The sequence below is a fragment of the Neomonachus schauinslandi genome, chromosome 14, assembly GCF_002201575.2.
Source record: "Neomonachus schauinslandi chromosome 14, ASM220157v2, whole genome shotgun sequence".
NCBI classification, from domain to species: domain Eukaryota; kingdom Metazoa; phylum Chordata; class Mammalia; order Carnivora; family Phocidae; genus Neomonachus; species Neomonachus schauinslandi.
The window spans coordinates 19498716-19521086 of record NC_058416.1 but is presented as its reverse complement, the minus strand read 5'-3'; the positions used below and the strand labels follow the sequence as shown (position 1 = coordinate 19521086).

General features: G+C 37.5%; 1 protein-coding gene across 2 annotated transcripts in view; it reads right to left on the bottom strand.

Annotated features, from left to right (window-relative positions):
• The window catches only part of TCF4 (transcription factor 4), a 353017-nt gene extending 331825 nt beyond the window's left edge, over positions 1-21192 (bottom strand). The window contains exons 1-3 of one of the 2 annotated variants that reach the window (XM_044921065.1): positions 19435-19518; positions 18455-18546; positions 16663-16735 (exon numbers count right to left, since the gene is read on the bottom strand). In XM_044921065.1, coding sequence (XP_044777000.1) covers positions 16663-16735; positions 18455-18526 — 145 coding nt within the window. In that variant the 5' untranslated portion in view covers positions 18527-18546; positions 19435-19518. Of the gene's footprint in view, positions 1-16662; positions 16736-18454; positions 18547-19434; positions 19519-20680 lie in introns of those variants that run through there. The other variant, XM_044921066.1, reaches the window with a different exon arrangement.
• Positions 21193-22371: the final 1179 nt, after the last annotated feature.

The following is a 22371-nucleotide window of genomic DNA, read 5'->3' as shown; positions in this document are numbered from 1 at the left end:
AAGAATTGAGATGACAGTAATCACAGAGCTACCATGTTGCACAATTCCAAGAGGCACCTTTATAGTATATGGAAATGGCCTAAACTGAAGTACAAAGTTAAATAAATGGATTTAAGTAATTTGATATTATCTGATTAGATTAAAAATAAAATTCAGCTGAAGTTGGCATACCTAAAACACAACAACATGGATGGGTTGAAAAAAAAAATGTTTGAAAAATAGATAAGCTAGCCAAAAAGAAAGTGAAATAACTATACTAAAACAGAAAAAACAGACTTTAAGACAAAAGAGCAGAAAGAGGATCACCACATACAAAGCGATAAAGAGCTTAATTAACCAGGAAGATCTAGCAATTCTAAACTTAAAAGCATGTAATATAATTTCAACATGTAAAAAGCCGAAACAGAAACACAGGGAGAAATCTGCAAAATCACCATCATAGAAGATTATTTCAATCCATTTCTCTCTATGACAAATATGTCAGGCAGACAAAACATTAGTAAAGGTATAGATGATCTTAAGGCACAATTAACAAGCTTAAATTTCTGGACACATATAGATCCTTCAATTCAATAATAAGAGGATACACATTCTTCTCAAGAATGGAACATTTATGAAAACTGATTAATTAAAACTGACAATAAAGCAAGTCTCACAAAAACCAAAGAACTGTTGTCATATAGAACAGTTCTCTGACAATTAGATTACATTAGAAGTCAATAATACAGGATAAATAACACATTCATTTGTAAAATTTCCCAGGCACCAATAAATATTGCAAAGGTCAAAGAAGAAACTATATTGGAAATTTAAAAATAGTTATAAATCAAATACAATGAACATGTTACCTATTAAAACCTATGGAATACAGTGACAGCAATACTTAGAGGGTATTTTATAGCCTTAAGTTCTTACATTAAAAAAAATGATGACAATTTAATAAGCTAAGTGGTCAACTCAAGAAGTTAGAAAGAAAATCAGAATAAACCCAAAGCAAATAGAAGGTAGGCATAATAAGGATTATAAATTAATTAAGTAGGAAACAAACACAGACACAAAAATAATCCATAAATCCAAAGTTGATTTTTTTTGAAGACTAATAGATGAGAAAAACCTCTAGTGATCTTGATCAAGGAAAACACAAATAAAATCAGGAATGATAAATGAAACTTAATTATAGGGTCAGCAGAGATTAAAAAGCTAATAAGAAAACACCATGTATAACTTTATGGCAATCCATTTAAAACTTTATATGAAATGGACAAAAATGATATACATCATATATATAATTTTCTTCACATATATAATTTTAGAACTATCTGAAAAAGAAAGTAATATTCTCATTCTCAATACTTTTTACTTAAAAATTATAACAGTGGTTAAAATCTCACATCAGGTTCAGATAGTTGGCTATACAGATAAGTTCTACCATATTTCAAGGAAGAGATGATTTCAACCTTATACAGACTCTTCTAGAGAAGACAAGAGTGGAAATATTCCCCTATTCATTTTACAGTCAATATAAACTTGTAGCCGAAACTAGACAAGGACAATAAGAGAAGAAATATTATATACCAATCTCAGTTATAAGCATAGATAGAAACTATTAAAAAACTGAGTCCAGAATATTATTTTTAAGAAAGTAATGCAAACACATCATGATCATTAATTTTACCCCAAAAATACAGGAGGGGTTTACCATAGGGAAAAATATAAATGTCACTCACAACATAAACAGATTAAAGGGCATTTAAAAATAATAATTTAAATATGTAGGAAAAGCATATGATAAAACTCAATACCATTCATGATAAAACTCTTAGCAGAAAATGTATAGAAGGAAACTTCCTTAATAAAGTATCTACCATCATCAATGTCAACAGGGAAAATCAGGAAAAAACAAGGATATCCACTATTGCTGTTTCTACTTAACAATATACTTGAGGTCCTAGACAGCTCAGTAAGACAAGAAAAGAGGAGGAGGAGGAAACAGCCAAATATAGGGGTTTCAAAGGAAAAACAACGGAAATGTCATTATCCGCACATGATATGACTACCTATAAGGTAAACTCTAAAGAAAAGACAAAGACATTTTTAGAATTAATAAGAGAGTCAGCAACATAGCTGAATATAAAAATCGATATACAAAAATCAACTGCATTTATATATACCACCAACAAACAATTTGAACATTTAATTTTAAAAAATCATTAAAAATAATAACAAAAAATAAGGTATCTAAGAATAAATCATGAAAAGACATACAAAACCTCATGGAGAAAATTCTAAAACCTTATTTTGTTATACCAAACAAGACCTAAAGAAATGAAGAGATGCGTAAGTGGAGATAATCTTGTTAAAAATATATTAATGCTGTCCAAGTTGATCATTAGTTTCCATGTAACTTCAATAAAATCCCTAAAAGGCTTATGAGAGACCTTAATAAGCTTATTTTTAAAATGCTATGGAAGAACATAAGCCCCCAATAGCCAAAAGTAAAATGTGTACATGTGTGACAAAAGAAGGAAGAAGGACTTTACCTATCAGATACCAAAATGTAGTATAAAACTTATGATAATTTGGTACTGAGGCAAGGGTAGACAAATTGACCAATAGATGAAAATAAAGGACTCAGAATGGAAGACGCTTACGAATGTAGAAACTTAAAATATTACAGAAGTGGCATGTGGATGCCTTGGGAAAGGAGGAAGTTTTTGATAAATGATTCTAGAACAAATGGCTATCAAGACATTTATGGAAATGGTAGAATTGGGTCCATACTTCCCACTCTACAAAATCAACCCCAACTATATTAAAAATTTAAAGGCCAAAGTCAAAACTATGAAAGCCTTTTCAGAAATATAAGGGAATATCTTTATGACCTTGGAGTAGACATGAACTTTCCAACCATGACAAAAAACATAAAAAGGCACAGGAAAAAAGTAATATGAACACATTAAATTTATGGCTTTCTGTATAGGTCATAACATAAGGGGAAGTCTTTGCAGCATGTATGACTGAGAATAATTATTATCCAAAAATGTATTAAGAACACCTACAAATCAATAGGAAAAAAACAACTCAATAAAAAAATTGAGGGTGGGGTAAGACTGCAGGGGAGAACAAACACAAATTATAAATAAATACATACATATAAGATGTTTAACCTCATTAATTATCAGGGAAATGCAAATTAAGACCACAGTGAGATACATTTTACATCTTATACTGACTAGATTGATACAAATTAAGACATTTGATAACACCAAAGGTGGACATATGCATCAATAGTGATCTTTTAAGCTGCTAGAAAGAGTGTAAATTGGTAACAAACTCTGGAAAACAATTTGGCACTATCTTGTCATTTTGAAGATTTGCATAACTCTACAGCCCAACAACACAGATATTTACCCTACAGATATCAAAAAACAAGATCAAGAGTGCATCAAGAGATGTTCAGGAAAGTGTGTAGTTCCAAAAAACGGGAATCAATCCAAAGGTTCATTAACTTAATCATTAACTAGAAAGTGCATAATTAAATTGAGGCATATTCACCAGCGGTGAAATGAACTAATGCTATATAGAACAACATGGACAAATCTTCAACACATAATACCAGATGAAAAAAGTAACACAAGACAGTATAAGAATGTTACCATTTTTATACTCCTCTATCAAGTAAAACCAAACAACTTATTATTTAGAAACGCATATACATGTCATAAAACTACTTTTAAAAAACAAAAAACAAGAGAATATTTACCTCTGTGAGGGAGGGCAGGGGGATGTGGATAAGAAAGGAACCCACAAGGAAAGGCAAATGTTCTGATTCTTACGTTGAGTGGGGGGTCATTTCATTTCATCACGAAACTTCATAATTTATATATGCTATATGCATTATTTTGTAGGTGTCAAGCATTATAAGATACAATATGTTTTGAAATGTTTGGTTGGTGTTAGACTTAAAATAAAATGGGGATGGGTGGAAAGGATTCTGAAGTAGCCAGTGTAGACAACAATTGACAAAACTTCTTGCTGTGAAGGAGGGCAAGAAAGAGGACGGTGTTCAGAAGGGAATGTGAATGAGAACAAGAGTTTTTGCTTGGTTTGTTACACTTTTGTTTTATTTTTAATTATGAAATATTTCAAGCATCGAGTTGTTAACCATAATATTCTACCATTTTTTTCCAAAAAAATAAAGCACTGCAGATACTGTGAAAGCAATCTGCATGCCCTCCCCAACCCAAAAGGAAAGTAATTATATTTCTTCTTACTTTTTAACTGAGAATTGCTAATGCATGCCTAGATGCTGAAGGAATTCTCCAGGGGGCAGGAACAACACATGAGTGCTGTCCATTTACATCAACATTACCCTACCAACTCATCAGCAGCAAGGCACATGCTCTAAGGAGTTATCCACCTGGTGCAGATGGGTCCATGACTCTCTCCTTTCAGCACCCTTCTGAGGAAGAAGGCACAGAGCTCTTGGATCACGGAGCCAAGTATTACTAACTGGCATTGAAGTCAGGATCCAACCTATACTCACAGCATTACCCTAATATTCTAACTAGCTGGCTTAAGCAAAGATGGGAAGGAAGGAAGGAAGGAAGGAAGGAAGGAAGGAAGGAAGGAAGGAAGAGAGGGAGGGAGGGAGGGAGGGAGGGAGGGAAGGAGGGAGGGAGGGAGGGAAGACAGGCTATTTTTTTCTTCAACTTTAACAGTAAATATAACAAAAGAATGGTGGTATTTTTCCTAACTAAAATGGACTAACAAACATACTAGTTTGACAGGTGACCCCCAATAGGAAACAGTAAGATTAGTGAGAAAATGGAGGGAGGGGGGCAGAGAAAGAATGAGGTGGTCAGAGTAAAAGTGGGAGGCCCTCATTAGAAAAGATGGAGGAGGACTCTTTCCTGGGACTTGTAAAAGTGGAAAACTTCATTTTGTTGCTAATCAAAAGCGAACTGATGATTTTCCCCCAAGGGCCACCTCAGACAAAATACAATCAAATAATAGTGTTTCAATCTCAGACACAGTATCATATAAATCAAACCCCCCTCCTAATGTTCACCAGCAAAGACACTCAACAACATCTCACACTTGTGCTACTTGATACCTGACTTCAGGCTTTCAAGGAATTCCACAGATTTAGCCAACCCATCATAATGTTGACTGGTAATAAGGACAGAAGCTACAGGAAGCCTAAATAGTACATAATTATTGATGACCACTGAATAAGAAAGAAGAGTCCTTTTGCCTGGTTCTTCCACTCCCACCTCTGTACCCTCTCTCAAGAGAACTGCAAAATCAATCTACCACTTGCCTCGGAAAATAAAAAGCACTTCTATGGTACTTGGTTCCTAAAAAAGCAGGGATATCACAGGGCAGTTGAATTAGGTCTCACAGGTCCTTTCAGGAGGTGCAATAGATTTTCAAGTATTAAAGTTATAGAAAGTTTCACCAAAAAAGAGCAAGTGTCCAAGTATGAGTGCTCCCTCCCCAATGGGCTAAAGTTATAGATATCAAATAAAGTCTATAGTCAATTCTCTGAACTGCACCACCCAAGCTGTAGGACCAGCAGCACCATCTCTCATCTGGATCTCTGAAGCCTCACAACTGGTTCCTCAGGCCACCCACACTGACTACCCTTGAGATCTGTGTTCTAGGCTGCAACCAGAGTGTTCCCAGGCACAAATCTGACTGGCAGCACACTGCAAAGGCACCCTATTGCTCAGCCTTGCAAGGTCTGGCCCCTGCACTCTCCCTGGCCTTGCTCAGACCATGCTCTAGCCCCCACCCCAACCACCATGCCCAGCTCTCCACCCTGCCAGCTTCACCATTGCACTACCCCTCCATCCCTCAGACCTCAGTTCAGGTGTGCCGCCTCAGGGAAGCTTCTCCCGACTCCTCAGCTTGGTCAAATATCACTATGGCAAACTTGCCCAATGCTCAAATGTAGAACTTGATATTTCTTTGGTTGATTATTCAAGTGAATGTCTGTCTCCCACAATTAGGCAATGTAGGAACAGATCTATTTTGCTCACCATTTTATTTCCAGCACTCAGCATGGTAGCTGACACATGGTAGATGCTCAATAAATAATCATTTAATTTTAAAACTAAATGAATAACTTTACTGCACATAAACTGTAAGACTAAATATTAAAAAATTCAAGCATGAAAATAAAAAAAGACAATGATGCATATCTAGTGCCCTTGAAGTAAATGAGCATTATCTATAAATCCAAAACTCTCATTTCTGCTCAAAAAGGACAAATGGAATGTAATTATCATTGCCTCCCAAAGAATCCCTGGTACTAAGTTTGAAAGTACATTCATAACAATACTCTCCCAGGTCCAATTTCCCTAATCATTGGAACCCATTCTCCTTTCTTTATACTCACGTAGAGTACACTTGTACACAAATTCCAGTATCTCTATGCTGCAGTTGGAAACGTGAAGTCCGCACTTAGTTATTTTTTAAAGTATCTTTTCAAGAAGTCTAATTCTGTATGTCAACACCACTTATTTTTAAAGCCCTTTCTCATCGAATTGGTATAGAAATTCCACCTCACAACAGCAACGTCATGCTTGCTCTAATTGCAATGCTAACATTGAGATTTGTTCTTCTTTACAGCACCAGAGTCTAGCTCTGTAATTTGTCTTGGTTCTCCAAAACATTTACTGAATTAATGAATGAATGAGTAAACGAAAGCTAATAATTCTTAATAATTCTATTGTTATTCCAGTAAAATACATTCACACTGAAAAAAAAATTATATTCATTCATCCCTTTCACTTTCCAAAGCTCTCGAAATTCTTTACACAATCAGCCCTTATAAACGATAATGGAATTTTTTAAGTCAAATCAGTTAAAGTAATTGTAGAATACTTCTCACCTTATCCAATGCTACCAAAATTACTAAGGATGAAAGTGGGACAGTGCAAATGCACATCCCATGTATGAGAAATAATTCTACATAGGCTGAAGAGATGAATTGAATAAGAGGTTAGGAAAATCAGGGGAAAATATGGTGTCAAAAGAAAATTAACCTTGTGGCTAAAGGTAATCAGACGAAGAATCACAGTGCCCACAAGAGTAGAAAGACATTCAATGGTTTGGGATACCAGTTAGTAGATAATGATGTTCAAGAAGGCACACAACAAAGAATGATTATTCAAACGAGGATTGAAACTGATACTGTTGGTCTTTGTTTTCAAAACTACAAAAGTGGGTTATGTATGAAATTTTTTAGTCAGTCTTGAAATATTACCACCTGATGACCAAAACGTTTCCTCTCTGAGTTTAAAGTTAGAGCATTTCAAAATAGTTCTACTATGAATCCCTTATTTTTGAAAGTAAAAGAAAAGTTTTGGGGATACATAGGTTCATAACTGACATTCCTTAAAAAAGGATCCGGAATACTCTCTTGTTTCTACAATGTAGCAAATACAATCATGCATTAATAAGTTCTTCCTAAGCCTATTTCAACCATCACTTGAATGTTTGGCTCCTTGTGGAAACTGAAAGCATGTGTTACACACTGAAATACTTGGATGTCACAGAGAAAAAGACAACTTCAATCTGAACTCATCAATGCTTGAGGAGAGGATGGTATTTCTATTTTTTTTTTCCTATTTGTGACATAATTACGATAGATTTTAACCAAAGGTGTATCTGGCCACTCCATGATGCTTTTACAAACACTATATGAGTTTTGGCTAGGATCACAATATCCTTGAGAATGTCTTTTAAATGCATTTCTGAATGTATAATATGGCAATAATAACTATCACATTTCCCTGCTAGCTTTTGAACCAAAAGATGTGGCACTGGTGATGGTGATGATAATAATAAAAATTATCTGAAAGTATTGTTAAGTATGGTATAAAACCCCTACTGAAGTTCACTGGAAAATTTCACAGCATTTTTTTCAGCTTTAAGATGTAGGCTTTGAGGTTCTATTGCTTGGTCAATATGAAGCAGCTATTGAGCAGCAAATACCGCAAAAGAATCGAGATTTCCAGAATTCAGTTAAATAAATCATTTTCTCCACAGTAGCTATCATTTTGGCTCAAGAAAATTTCCATTGCTGAATGATGTAACAGGAAGAGTCTGGACCTGGGAACATAAAAACTGTGATTTCCATCCTGACTCTACCATTAAAAACACATACTTTGGGAAGAAACTGGATTATAATCATTAATACCCCCAAGGAAATCCTAAAAGCAGGAAAGGGAAAAAGTCTTCCAAAGTAGGGACACTGAAGGTGGAATTCCTTGCAGGGGTCCAGACCAGAGCTGACTCCACAGCAGAGCTGAAGAGCTTCTCTTTCTGGAGATCTCTTTAATCCACCCTTTGCAATAGCTTCCTCCTTGCCTGCTTCGCATGGGATCTTGACACAAAATGCTCAGTCCCAATGTCCGCATGTGTCAAAATGCTTCTCCTCCCCTTCAAGGATCGGAGTTGATTTGTCCATGAAGCCTTCATTATTCATTTCCCTCCAAAAGAAATCATTTCTATTTGTCTAAACTCTCACAACATAAACGGCACTTATCTTTTGGACACTGAATATTAATTATGTATGTGGTTTTCTATCCTTTCCTTTCAGAATCTATGCCCTCTCAGGGCAGGACCTATCTCCCATAAGTCCCTCTCTATCCTATAATTGCTAACACAGGGATTTGAGCATAGCATGTACTAAAAATATCTATTAGATGAACCATCAATAAGAACTATGATAGGCAGATAAGTAGCTAGATAGAAACAACATTCTCTCTCTATTGCCAACACATTAAAACCTGAGGGGTAAAACAGAAGCTATGCTGCAAGTCTCCAGATAGTGAAAGAAATAAATATACCTTTCTAAACCATACATTATCAATTTTTACTCATCATAAATGGATATAAAAGTAATCACTGACAAGGTACACCAACTTGCATGTTTTCATGTCTTGCTCTTCAGCATTTCACACAGCATGAAACGGTTGTGTCCAGAGCTGTTATTTCAATATCCTCCTTTCTATAAGCTAGGTCTTTTCCTAGTTTAACAGTCCCTAAATATCTTGTATTTAAGTCTTGGCTTGGGAAATTTGAGATTGAAAACCTTCCATTTGGATGCCCTGCCATTCAGCCAAGTACCTCAAAAGGGAATGTTTAAATTAATGGAAGATTAAAGCAAGGAAGAACATTCTAAAAGGTATTCTGTAATGGGGCTTTGTCACCACCTTCTCTGTTTTATTGGGAAAACAGTCTTTTCCCAGGGGGCTGAAAGTTTATATGCCAAATATCAGTCTAGTTTAACTATTTAAAGTTAAAAATGTCAGAGAAAAAAAAAGTTTGTAATGGAAATGCTGACATGCCATGAAGTAAGGAGGCATAAGCAGGTGCTCCTGTAACCCAGGGTCATAATTCAATCAAGCTGTATTTTGACGTCATCTGTTACAGAAAAAAGCCAAATGGTTTATGAACAGCACCAGAACCCCTGAGATTAAATTACAGCCCTGATATTTAATCATGGGTCTTACTTTGTTATTTTTAATAACACAATACATTTTAACAGTTATTCGTCAACTGCCTTAGCCAAACTGGAACACGTGATGACAAGTGAGCCGGATTATGATGTCCATCTCTCATAATCTAAATTTTTATTATTTTTTTTCAGAAATGGTAGATTATACACGTTTTCCTCTTCTTAAGAAACATACAGTTGGTACCAACGGATTGAGTCCAAACCTTAATTAAAAGCAGCATGGGTTCCCTGACCAGCGGGTCAGGACATCTGCATTTGTGTCCTATTATACCAATAACCAACTGTATGATTTGGGCAAAAGACATTTAATCCTCCCAAACCTTGGCTCTTTACCTAAAAAATAACAGAGCAACTCTAAAGTCTCTTAGAAATATAAATTTCTATAAATTATTTTACAATCAATATTGTACAGTTCCTTTGAGATTCCCTGAGAATCTAATACAAAAATTTTATAGCTGAAAAGCTGATGAATTTTTAAATCAATTAAAATGACTCTGATCAAAGAGGCATTTTAGTACATGAGAATTTGTAAGCTAAAATTTTTAGAGGCAATCAGCAAATGAAACAGGTTCTTTAAAAAGTAATGTACAAATACTGCTGAACATGTGAAGAGTTGTTTGCAAAACAAATCAATACGGGCACATCCAACAATGGATTGCAGTTATTAAACTACATATAGTAATTACCACCAATGACAGTCTAGAAAGTCATTCATTAAATGTTAATTGTCACACAAAAGTACAAAAGCATCCATTTGAACAATCTTGTGGCTGCACCTTTAAATAAAATACTTTCTTACGGTCCTGAAATTCATCCATATAAACTGATTTTAAGCACACCTGGGTATTTGATATGCTGATTAACTGGGCCTTTATTTATTTTGGAAATGAAAGTAAACATGACAGCCTTTTTCAACACTTTTGCTATTCCTATGAGTCGGACACTAAAAAAATAGTACATATATTGCTTATAACAAAGCGTCAACCAATCTTCTCTAAAGATTAGATGAGCACCTCTCAAACGTCTCTCTCATAAGCATTAAGAGGCATATGGTTCAAAAGTATCCACCTAAAACTCATGTGCAAACTCACCGTTGAGTCTAAATGGGCTCACAGATTTAGAAAATGGATAACCCAAGTGTAAGTTTATAAATGTGGTGGTCAATTTTGAAAATGTCATTCAGAGTAATAAGAAACCATTGACATAAATAACCTTTAAAAAAAAAACACAGCCCTATGATGTGCTTTACTTTCTCTAATACTTCGTGCTATCTAACTTGGACTAACACCTGATCATAAAATATAGCTCATAAAAATAAAAAAATAAGAAAGGGGGGATTTTTTTCTGTTCCTACGTAACTTCATTTTGATGCTGTTTCTATGCAAGATCTGACTTACTCAACATATAGATTTATATTCTAAAGGTTTGGCCAAGAACATTTTGGTTCAAGACTTGTAAACTGAAGAACATTTCAAAACACACCATGTTCCTTATTAGGCAACTTGAGATCTGTTATCTTGGCTTATGGGAACAGATCTAAATAGCATCATAATACTAAACGTTGAAAATCACAGGCCTGGGGCCACCAGGACTCAACTCTATGCCTTGGGCGAGGTTGCAAACTTCCAATATAAAATGTAGTTTACCATTAGGAGTAAATGTTTGATCTGTAAAGCTTACAAAATTACTTTGTTTATCATAGCAGATGAAAGCAAAAAGGAATAATTTTAAGCTCAAAACAAAACTGTTTATATGACAGTCTTTACTGCTCCATGATTCTAAGCATTTAAGACAGATTCGAGCAATTAACAGCATAAACTTTCATTACATAGTTCTATTATATATGTTTATGTGACTTAGCTGTTCATCTGTTATTTAAGTGATTTTCTCATTACAATAGTAGGGTAAAGATAATTTGCTGATGCTGTCAAAAATGTTAAGCATTTCTGTCTCAACAGATCTTGGATCCCCACGCTTGTTTAATGCATTTTATTTACTTAAGTCAGTGTCAAATAGAGTACTGCTTCTTCCTTCTGAATTTAGAAAATGTAACATTTTAAGCACATGTCTGGTAATAGACACATCAAAACTTCAAAACTGCTTATTTTAGTGATGCAGATGGAGTTTAGGATTATTTTTCTTGAATATTAAGTTTCAAAGATCTAACAATGAACTGCAAAACTTTTTTTTACAGTTAAAAATAGTAAATCTTTATTTTTTTAGATATTAACAGAGCAGGCTCGGTTACCTCAACTTTTGGTTTGATGAGGTACATAAAAATAACTGAAAACTAAGTATTTTCGTGGGCACCCATGCAGACTGTCTATTCACAACAGAATGAAAGCACAACTTTCAAAAGATCTACTATATTGTCCTCATAATAATAATAATAATGATGATAATAGGGAGACAGACTAAGTTACACTGCAATCCAACATAAATTAGAAAGCCAGCTTATCTGGATACTAAGGCAGGAAAAATATCATGGTTTATATCATTATCTTAAATATGTTTTTAAAAAGTGCTTATCTACTCTAAAGATCAGGAATAATATTACATGCCAAGCCTCAATAATATATTCTTATATCTACATAATCTTGAAAAATAATCTATATCAGACTATGTGTGCAGTGTGAAAAGGACACTGAGTTAGGCAGACCTGGCTTTAAAACCTAATTTATTACTGGCTGCCCTTAAGGGCATGTCATTGAACATCTCTGAATCTCAGTTTCCTCATCTATGAATTGAGCATGGTAATCCTTGCACCTCGTGGTTCTTGTGAGGATTCAAAAAATACAATAAATATAAGGTGCACAGTGCGCCACTTGACATATTAAGAAGCACTTTATTTTGTCAGTGTCATGCCCATCCATACCCTATTACTCAATCTAGTATCTTGCAAATGGTCACAGGGGAGGTCAGGTAAAAGAGAATGATCAATAATCCAAAACACAGTTCTAAACCTTAAAAAGCATTCAAAGGGCACATGCAGAAGGAGTATCAGTACACACATCCTATACCCTATTATGCAACACAAATTATAGAAAAACACAGTAGTGAAACCAGAGTCATTCCCATAAAGGATGTGTAGAGCCATAAAGAATTAGCAAATCAAAACTTGTTTTTTAGAATAGCAAATAAAGGCACAGGTTAGAACCTCAGTTTTTGCTTTACAAGGAAGGCACTGGGTGGTCTACTCCTAAGGGGTTGCTATCTCCAAAATTCTATGATTCTAATATAATGGGTTTAATGCCACTTGACTTATTTTTAAACCTAGTAAATTACTCTGCTCCTTACAAAAAAAAGCCAAACCACCATTGTGAATTGTACTACAATAGCAAGGCTGTTTGAAAACACACACATACATACAAATATACACACATACACAATTAAATGACTCTACTCAACAAATGCCTTTAAGGAGAGATCGATTTTTTTTTTTCACACCATAACCATGAACTCAAACTGTTACGGACAGAAATTAATTCAGGATGCTGACCATTTGAATTTTCTCTGTGATACAAAAAGCACCCGTTGGATCAATTTTTTTTCTCCCTGAATTTACTAAATTGATGTGTCATTTTGGTGTGTTATGTGGATAGAGGTTAACTAACCTGTATGAACATCAAAAAATGTTTCTCCTCTTCCAAAAATGACCACGACAGGGATGTGGTGCATTTTACTGCTGCTCTTAATTGTTCAAACACCCATTCATTTGGCAATCTTTAACAAACACTGAACACCTAAGTAAAACTAAACAGTTACAGAGGAAAAAAGCTCAACTTTTAAACTAAGAGAGGAAGATGTAGTATCCATCACAGACGAACTGTAAATACATGTAACAGATGTGACCAGGGCTGTTCTTGAGTATAGATCATTTTAGTGGCCCAACTTGAAAACTACTTTTTAAGAAGATGCCAAAGCTAGTATGTTTCTCTTTTGCTCGTAAAACACTCAAAGGTAACCAAATAAACTGCATTTTTGTTATAATAGAAAATTAACCCCCGTTCATCAATAAATTATAGACTGTAGGTGCATTTTTTTTTCTTTTGGTGACTTTGCCACCCTACTTTTTAACAAGAATATTTTCCAATCATCCAGGCATATGTATGCTTTTAGTTTGTTTTAAGATCAATGATATAACGGTTATTAAATCCCTTTGTATAAGTTACCATATAGGTTACAACTATTTCTTAAAAATAATTCCAGAGCCCACCAATTCATTCTGTTAAGGTCATCGAAGCTCTGAACCATCATGGCTGAATTGTTTTAGTGCTCTCTGCTGAACACCTGCAAACATCAAACAAAAACTGCTGGTCCTTTCCTGGGTTGACAAAAGCCTTTCATGTGAAAAATGCTCCCTGGGAATGTCAGGCTGTAGCTCAGGTTACATTCCATTCTCCCTAGCAGCCTCACCATTTCTTAAGGTGGTAGGGAAAACCATGTTGGTGAAATGAAAGATTAAAGGAAATATGGCCACACTTCATTTTCATTCCCACATTGCAAATCATGATGGAGCATCCTATATTAATCGACTCAAAGGCTATTGGGAACTTTAAGCATGAAATATCACCATGCCTCACTTTGAAGAAATATGGCTGGTTTTGCAAATATGAATAGTTTACTTACTTATACTTTGGGTCTTTTTTTCTTAGACCCATGTTTCAAAGCTACCCATGAAAGGGACATCTGAACCCACTCAAGACAACGGATATTAACCTTTAGTAAATTTAGAAAATTATTTCTCTGTCCAAAGTTTCCTAGCTCATCCTTCCAGTTAATGGGCAAAGTGTAGTTTTCCTGATTTTTCTATTTGATATTCTTTAAAAGAGATTTATCTTTGTTGTAGAGTGGAAATATAAGCCATTTTTTTCACTAATAGCCCTGTGTTCAAATATGTCTTGAATAGATGAGAAAAACCAACACTACAATCTGTACTCCATATATTATAGTCACCATCATACTGCATTGGATGAATACCCTGCATTTTCAATCCAGCTGCCAGAACAAAATAGCCGCAACACTTTTTTACCTTTACAAGTAAACATTGGGGCCTGAAAACTGCAACTGTGGTACATTGTAACTTAAAGTTCAACACCTTAAAATAATCACAGCATCTTCATTAGAAATATCATTAACACGTATTGCTAAGGATGAAGTCTCTTCTAGGATTATGCGTGTGTGTGTGTGTGCTTGTGCGTGTGTGTGTGTATTTATCTTAAGAACTGTGTAAGTTCAATATATAATCACTTACTAAAATGCATTAATACATATTCATACTTATCCAGCCTGTACTCTCTGTAAACACTTAAACATCATAGCAAGGACTTTATTTAAATGTGAACACAGAAAAGGGACCAGATGCACAGTTGTCTTTTTAAATGTAACACAATTTCATGCTTCTAAATCACTTTACTTTATTAAACCATACCTAAACTGATACACTTAAGTTATTCCAAATGTGTCAGTTTTCACAGAGTGCAAAAGAGTTTTTTGCACTTTGAAAGCAGTCTATCTCTGGGCCTTTCTGACATAATCTACTTTTAGATTTAAGCTGAATACATATTTTCTTAAGTAAAATCATGAAGAAAATTACTGTCAGAGATAAAGTTGGTACCTGTTTTGATACTGTCTAACATGAAAAATTAATTTGTCCACAAGAGATACTTGTACCGATCTTCACTTCAAAGTTGTGTAGAGAATACAACACCAAAATTCGGAAGATATAATACTAAGACAACAAAAAAATGTTAAGTCCCGAAATGGAAAATATAACAGGGTCCAGGACAGCAAAACACAAATATATGGTCAGTAGTACTTTTAATCAAAGTGAACCCCAAAATTTAAAAGATAAAATAGATCTATAGGAAGCATCTTATATTCTCTATTACTATAAATCAAATTATAGAGATTTAACTTAGTCTTATGGGGGCCAGAAAAAGGAGAAGTAACTTATTTGGAAATGAGCAACTTTTAAAAGCCACTAATTTTATAGAAGCATACCAATTATACAAATCACAAAGGTGAACAGATTTCTTTCATTGCCAGAGCATCAGATGAAAATTAAGAGATGTGAAATTATATTCAATAGTTAATAGAAAGTTCCACTGGCATCTCACAGCTAAAAGATGTCAACATTTACCAGTCTGACTTAAGAATGGTATTCTGTCTAATGTACTGTTATTTACCACTGCCAGAACTCCCAAAATACTACAGCTGCTTAAAAAGCATAAATGGATTTAAGCCTTAAACCTAAAGGATAGCAGGCAACCATGTATGCCTCCTTCCCATATGAAATTCACTAGACAAAAAAAAAAAAAAAAAACCCGCCATTTTAAGTGAATATCATATTTTCAGTTTTCACTTTAATAAGAGACCTTCAGGGAGTCCCCTATTAAAACTCCTCCTTAGATGCCAGATAATCACTGCGCACACAGATCCCTTTGTGAATAGCGCTAACGTCTTTTTTTAAGCATCACCCAAAGACCTTTCATTTATAAAATGTAAAAGTCCTTCCAAATTTGCAACTTTAAATATAGCAAAAATTCACTGCACAAGGAAATGCTTAGGGAAAAAAATAGCTAAAACACCAAAAAGAATATTTTAAAGATAAATGAATTCATATTTTGCTCTTAGAGAGCAAGAGGCTTTCTATTTACAGCTATGGTTTACAATGCAGCATTCATCTGCAAAGTTAAGTGCTCACTTCTTTAACAGGGTTAATTATACATAGTACCTAATAATTAATATTATTTACAAGGGATTTTCCCTTTTTTTGAAAGTTAGATTTTTCCCTCTATTTTCAAATAGGGAAATAAATTCATTTTCCCCATGTCAACACTGGCCTTATCTTCACGTGTTTGATTACAACTGCATTAGAAAATTGCTTTTAAATTAAGTAATGGAATTCTGAGACAGTTTCCTTGATTGATAAAAAGGCCTAATTTTAATTTTGCAAAAGATAACATTTTGTGTAAGTTATTCTACTGATGGCTAATGAAATAACCATATCATTACAAGCTAAAATTTCAATGACTTTTTCAAAACACTTCAACAGAGCCAAAAATACACAACGAGTGAATAAACAGCTAAGAACATTTAACTACACGCTAAGAAAAGAATTTACATACTTGAGCCAGTAAAATGTCCACTCGCCAAAGAAGTTGGTCCATTTTTCCCACTGCTCACAGGAGGTGAAAACATCTACAAGAAACAAAGAAATATTATTGTCAAAAAGAAGACATTTGTGCCTTCAGAGTTTGTCAAAGATCTTTCATACTCTTACCAAATAGCTTAAGAGTTTATGCTAAGGGTTCATTTGAGTAAAATACATCACCATCCAACTTAAAACTAAAACAAGCATAACATTACCAGTCACCCCCCCCCCCTTTACCACTCTGTCCTTTCTTTTTCCTCAGGTTCCTTCGATTGCCAGCACTAGGCAAGACTGCTACACTTTAAACAAACACAGTCCCCATAGTGTTATCGGGATTCAAGCTGGAGGGCAGCGGCCTCTCTAGAAAACACTAGTTTTACAAAGGAGAAGAACAAAGTTGTTTGTTTTATATTGAAAACCTTGGCCATAAACGTGGCAATGTCCATTTCCATCCCGTATAGGATTTGCCTGTCATATGTGAACCCAAATAAATAGAAAAGTGCCACCTGCACTAAATTCTCATTTCGCCTCTAACATGAGAGCAATTTGTAGCAAGACTCTCTCTCTCTCTCTCTCACTCTCTCACACTCTCTCTCTCTCCCTCTCTCACTCTCTCTCTCTCTCTCTCTCCAGCATTTATTTCGACCCTAATTGGTTTCCCTCTTCTTCGACGTATCTAGTGGATAATGCGCACCTTCCCTGAGTCAGAGCCTGCAAAAAGCAAAGGAACGAATGGAGAAAGTGCAGCAAGCAGAAAGGGGGCTACAGAGCTGCCTAGGGCTACGTTTCCTGGCAAAACTTCCGAAAGCCATTTCTCCAGAAGAAGGTCCAGAAGAGCAGCAGCGGCAGCGGCGGCGGGGGGCGGCGGCGGCGGCGGCGGCGGCGGCGGCGGCGGCGGCAGCACCAGCAGCACCAGCAGCACCAGCAGCAGCGGCGGCGGCGGCGGCAGCAACATCAAAGAGCCCCGCTTAGAAGGCGGTTTGGATTTTATTTGTGTGTTTTGTGGATTCTTTTTATTTTGCTTTGCAAATGCATCTTACACCAAACTCATCTGGCATTAAAAAGGAATTAATTCCCCTGACAGGTCTGGGACTTGGTTTGGGGAAAGGGGGAGGCAAAGGGATGGAGAGGGACCAACTACAAGCCGTAAAACTCCACAAGTGTGTAAGTTTTGCTTTGTGCTGATCTCACGACTGTGACATTTACCAAGACAGTCTAAAGGATTCTAGAGACTGTCTGATGCTCAGCACACATATACGAGTTCTCAGAATCCTAGGAAAAGATGGAACCAAGAGGACTACAGGTCCTACGAACCCAAAGCATCATCAATTTAAAACTTTAAGAGACGACTGGGTCTCCTATTTTCTCTTTTCCATTTCCAGAAAAAAAAAATCAAATCAAATCAAATCAAACGAGTAGTGCGCAAAGTATAAGTACTCTCATGTTCAGATAAGGCTAAGTTTTAGGGTTGTCTGTTTGTCCTTTCATTTGGGGTGAGATTCCATTATTTTGGAGGTCCAGTGGGTAGGGAATTCAAGGCAAGTAATTACACTCGGGGGGGGGGGGGAAGCCTGAATCGTCCATCACACCCAAAAATTGTAGTTAAAAACTTATCAAAAAGACCTTCATGTTTGCCAAGGATTCAGCCAATTAAAAATTATTCCCGTCCTTTAGACTACTATTGGTTTCTAGCTGAAGTGTTTGGGCTTTTTGTTTTGTTTTGTTTTGTTTCACAGCTGTTGTTAGTTTCCACCGTTCTTTCTTACCGCACTGAAATCCAGTAAATCACTCAGCTCTTTGTCCGTCCCTAAGGCAGCCATTCGCTGTTGGTGATGCATTTTAGCAAAATCACACAAACCTAGAAACATGGAAATAACCGCAATCAGAAAATCCAGTCCCAATCCTTGGAGAAAACACAATCGGATTTTTGGAGACTGGGGGGTTGGGGGTGGGGATGTGGGGGCGGGCGGGATTAAGGTGGAAAGGAGGGAGGGATGGGAGAGTTTGTTGGTTTTTTTTTTTTTTTTTTTAAAAGGGAAAAGGAGAAAAAAAAAAAAAAAAAAAAAAAAGCGATATTGATATTGTATTTCCAAAGAGACGATCAAAACTGGTAACATCCACTATAAAACCAAATCCGGGAAGGAAAAAAAAAAAAGCCGCTCTTCAGCGCATCATTTTATGCAACAGGAGGTAGAGAAATGAATGGATCACAGAGAAAAGAGAAACTACTCAGAACGATCCGGTCTCAACTTTCCCCCCACCCTCCACCCCACCCCCCTCACACACACACACACACTCACACACACGCACACACACGCACACACACCACTCCACTCTGCATTTCAAAGTAGCTATAAAGAAATTAAAGATGAGCGTCTCTGGAGTGAAAACACGTCCAAAGGGGGAGGGGTGACAGGGTCGGCGAAAGGGGGGAGCAGAGTGGAGGGTCGGGTCCTGTAATTGTCCAGCACCCTAATTTGTGAAAGAAAGGGTTGTAAAAATTAAAGTCAGGCCCTTGGCAAAGTCATCGGTTCCTCCAAGTGGCATTGCTGGGGGGGGCGGGGGGGTAGAGATGAGGGGGAGGGAAGAGGCGCGGGAGGGGAAGGGGTGTCTCTTCTGGGAGCGCCGGGAGCCGGGAGCCCGCGGCTCCGGAGGCGCGGAGCCGCGTGCGGAGCCGCCGAGCCCCAGCCAGCCCCGCGCCGCCTGGCGCATCAGCCCGCCGAGCCCCGCCGGCGCCGGTACCTACCGCCCGCGCGCGAGAAGGGGCTCTCCGTGCACCGCCGGCGCCGAGGCGGCGTTCATGTCTAACCACTGCCTCCACCACCACCACCTCCTCCTCCTGCGCCCGCGCCCGCTCCTGCTCCTTCCCCGCCGCCGCCGCCGCCGCCGCCGCCGCCACTACAGATCCGCAGACACACAGCCAAGATCCCTGACTCTTAACACCAACTCTCTTCTCCCGGGAGGGGAGGGGACGAGGGAAGGGGGGAGGGGGAAACACGCCGAGGCGCACGGAATTGCAAGTTCAGCAAAGAAATGGGTGGGGGGGCTCCGGCGGGGAGACGCGGCTCACTCGGGTCGGGCTGGCTGGGATGCACCCCCCCCAGAAAAAAATCTCAACACCTCCCCCGCCTCGCAAAAAAAATACAAACGAAAATTCATCGAGCACCTCATTTTCCCTCAGATCGTCAGTTACAATCTGAAGCCTGAACAGTTCAGTTTTTGCCCGTTTCATCCATCGGAGGCACTTTGAAATTTATTCGAGTTTACATCCCCTCACTTCTTTCTTTCTCTGACTCTCGTTCCCTCTCACTCACACATCCACACACAGCAAAGCAAGTTTATACTAGGCTGCAAATACACGTGATGCAAAAAGACTTTGCCAAGAGGAACAATATTTTTCTTTTCCATATATAAACCAAGCCACATTTTGCTGGGGAGATTTTCATTTCGGTAGTTTTGCATTGGGGGCGAAACCTAAATTGCATACTTTCTTTCCCCTCCCTTTTAAGTCACAGATTAGTATAGCTGCAAACTTCGCCAAAAAAAAAAAAAAAAAGGCAATTTTTGAGGGTGGATGTTGTTTTGTTTTTACACTTGAGTTCCTAGCCACGCTAAGTCCCCGTTCGCCAGCACTGTAAGTTTTGAATTCAACATTTACCATTACAGGCCTTGCATGCTCTTAAAACATACTTTTTCACATCACTTTTTAGGATTAAAATTAAGCTTCATAATTCTATCGTTTCGTAATAACAAGCGTGCTTTATCCAGTATATGCAACATACGCTATTTTAACGTGTGTTAAAATACACATTCCTGAAACCCTGTAATTGCTAGATGTGCAAGTACATACACAAAATGCATGCATACACTTTTTCCCATTGGCAATTATTTAATAGGTTGTTCCTTTTGTTTTAATAAAACATTGGGATCGACATTTTAAAAATTAAATTCAATTACAAACAGTTTACTCTGACAGCAAATTGTAACGTTACCTTAAATGGCCACAAATATGCTCACAATATTCCAAGGAAAGTGACTTTAAAAAGAAAGACAAAAATCTTCTGCAAGTACTTAGTATCTCACATGTGTATCCCCCAAAAAAGTATTTTAACTGGTACTCAGTTCTGCTCCAGGGATATCCACAGAATACAAGATTATGCACCTGGCTCTGGTTTTTGCATTTTCCACCATAAAACTGCAACAAAATTCCCTCCCCCAAAAAAGAAACCATTAAAAAAAAAAAATCCAACAACTTTTTCTTATTGTTTATAAAAAAATATCAATACAGGATAGTTAGAATTTTTCCTCAAACAAATCTTGTTGGTGGGTTTTTTTTCTTCTCCTCTTATAAAGTCTTAAACTTGTTCCAAGTTTAGAGGTGTCTCATCATCATCATCCTCCTCCTCCTCATCATCATCACCATTGACTCCCCCGCGGAGTCACATTGATAATAATAGGTTTCCCTGAAAGATACATTGTAATCCATTCACATCCGGGCACTGCGGGCTTATAAAGAGAAGGCGCTGCGGCCGCGGCTGCTCCTCCAGACAATGACTGGGGAGGGGCGGGGCGGGAGCGAGCGGCCATAGAGTAGTAAACAGAGAGCCTAGAGAGGCACCCAAGATGGCGGCGCGTGCGGGCCACGCCTCCTCCGGGAGCGGAGGCGGGTGGCGGGGCTCCGTCTGGTGTCGCGAGTGGGGCCGAACCGTAAGGGCTCGTGAGGTTGGGGCTGTTCGCAGGCCCCGTGCTCTTGCGCTCTTCTTCTTGTTCCCTTTCCTTAGTCTTCCTTATTTTTTGTTTTTGTTTGTTTGTTTTACTCAGAAGTGTAGTTTCTAAATAAATTAAGGCATTATACGCCACAGAGTTCCTCAGGGGAGTCAGATCCCCTGGCCCACCCTGAAGGGAGGCTGGGGAGAGGCCGCGCTGGTTCCACCAACAGAAAGCCAGAGCCCGGATTCTTGCGCGGTGTGGAGCCAGTCCTCGTAGCCAGGCTTGCGCAGCGTGGGAAAAGGCCGCTGAACCATGTTGTAGTTCCTGGGCTTGAAGAGGGGTGAGGGTCCTCTCCTCCACTACCCCACCCCATCTTTTTCTAGGACCCTGGAAGAGTGAGAACTTTGTAAGTCCAGGAGGTCTTCACTCGGAGAGGACTTTAGTTTATTGCGTCGTAGACTCAAATCGAGTTTGTACCATGAACCACTACTGACCCAACTTACAGTTCTAGCCAAGCAATTACCTTCTCTAGCCAGTTTTCTCCTCTGTGACATGCAAATAATGATCAATTTACGAATTTCATGAGTTAAAGGGATACAGATAATGAGGGAGCCACCACAGAAGAAAACTTCCCTTTCCATCTCTAATTCCTCGCTAAACCAACCGATATCGCTAATCCAGTCCAAGGGTTTTAAAGGGAGATTTCGCTATTCCACCAGTATATTAGTACCCCCAGGAGAAAAGCGAGTAATAATAATGATGGGTTAACACTTACATAGTGGGTTTACTATGTGCCAAACACTGTTCTAAGAATTTCTCACATGTTGGCTGCTCTAATCCTGAGAATGACTCTATAGGGTATTTTTAAAATATTTTTATATTATATATTTTATATACAGAGAATCAGAAGCAATCCATGTTGAGTGGCTTGACCCACGGCACTTTGGTAAATGACAGAAACTTGTCTAAAATT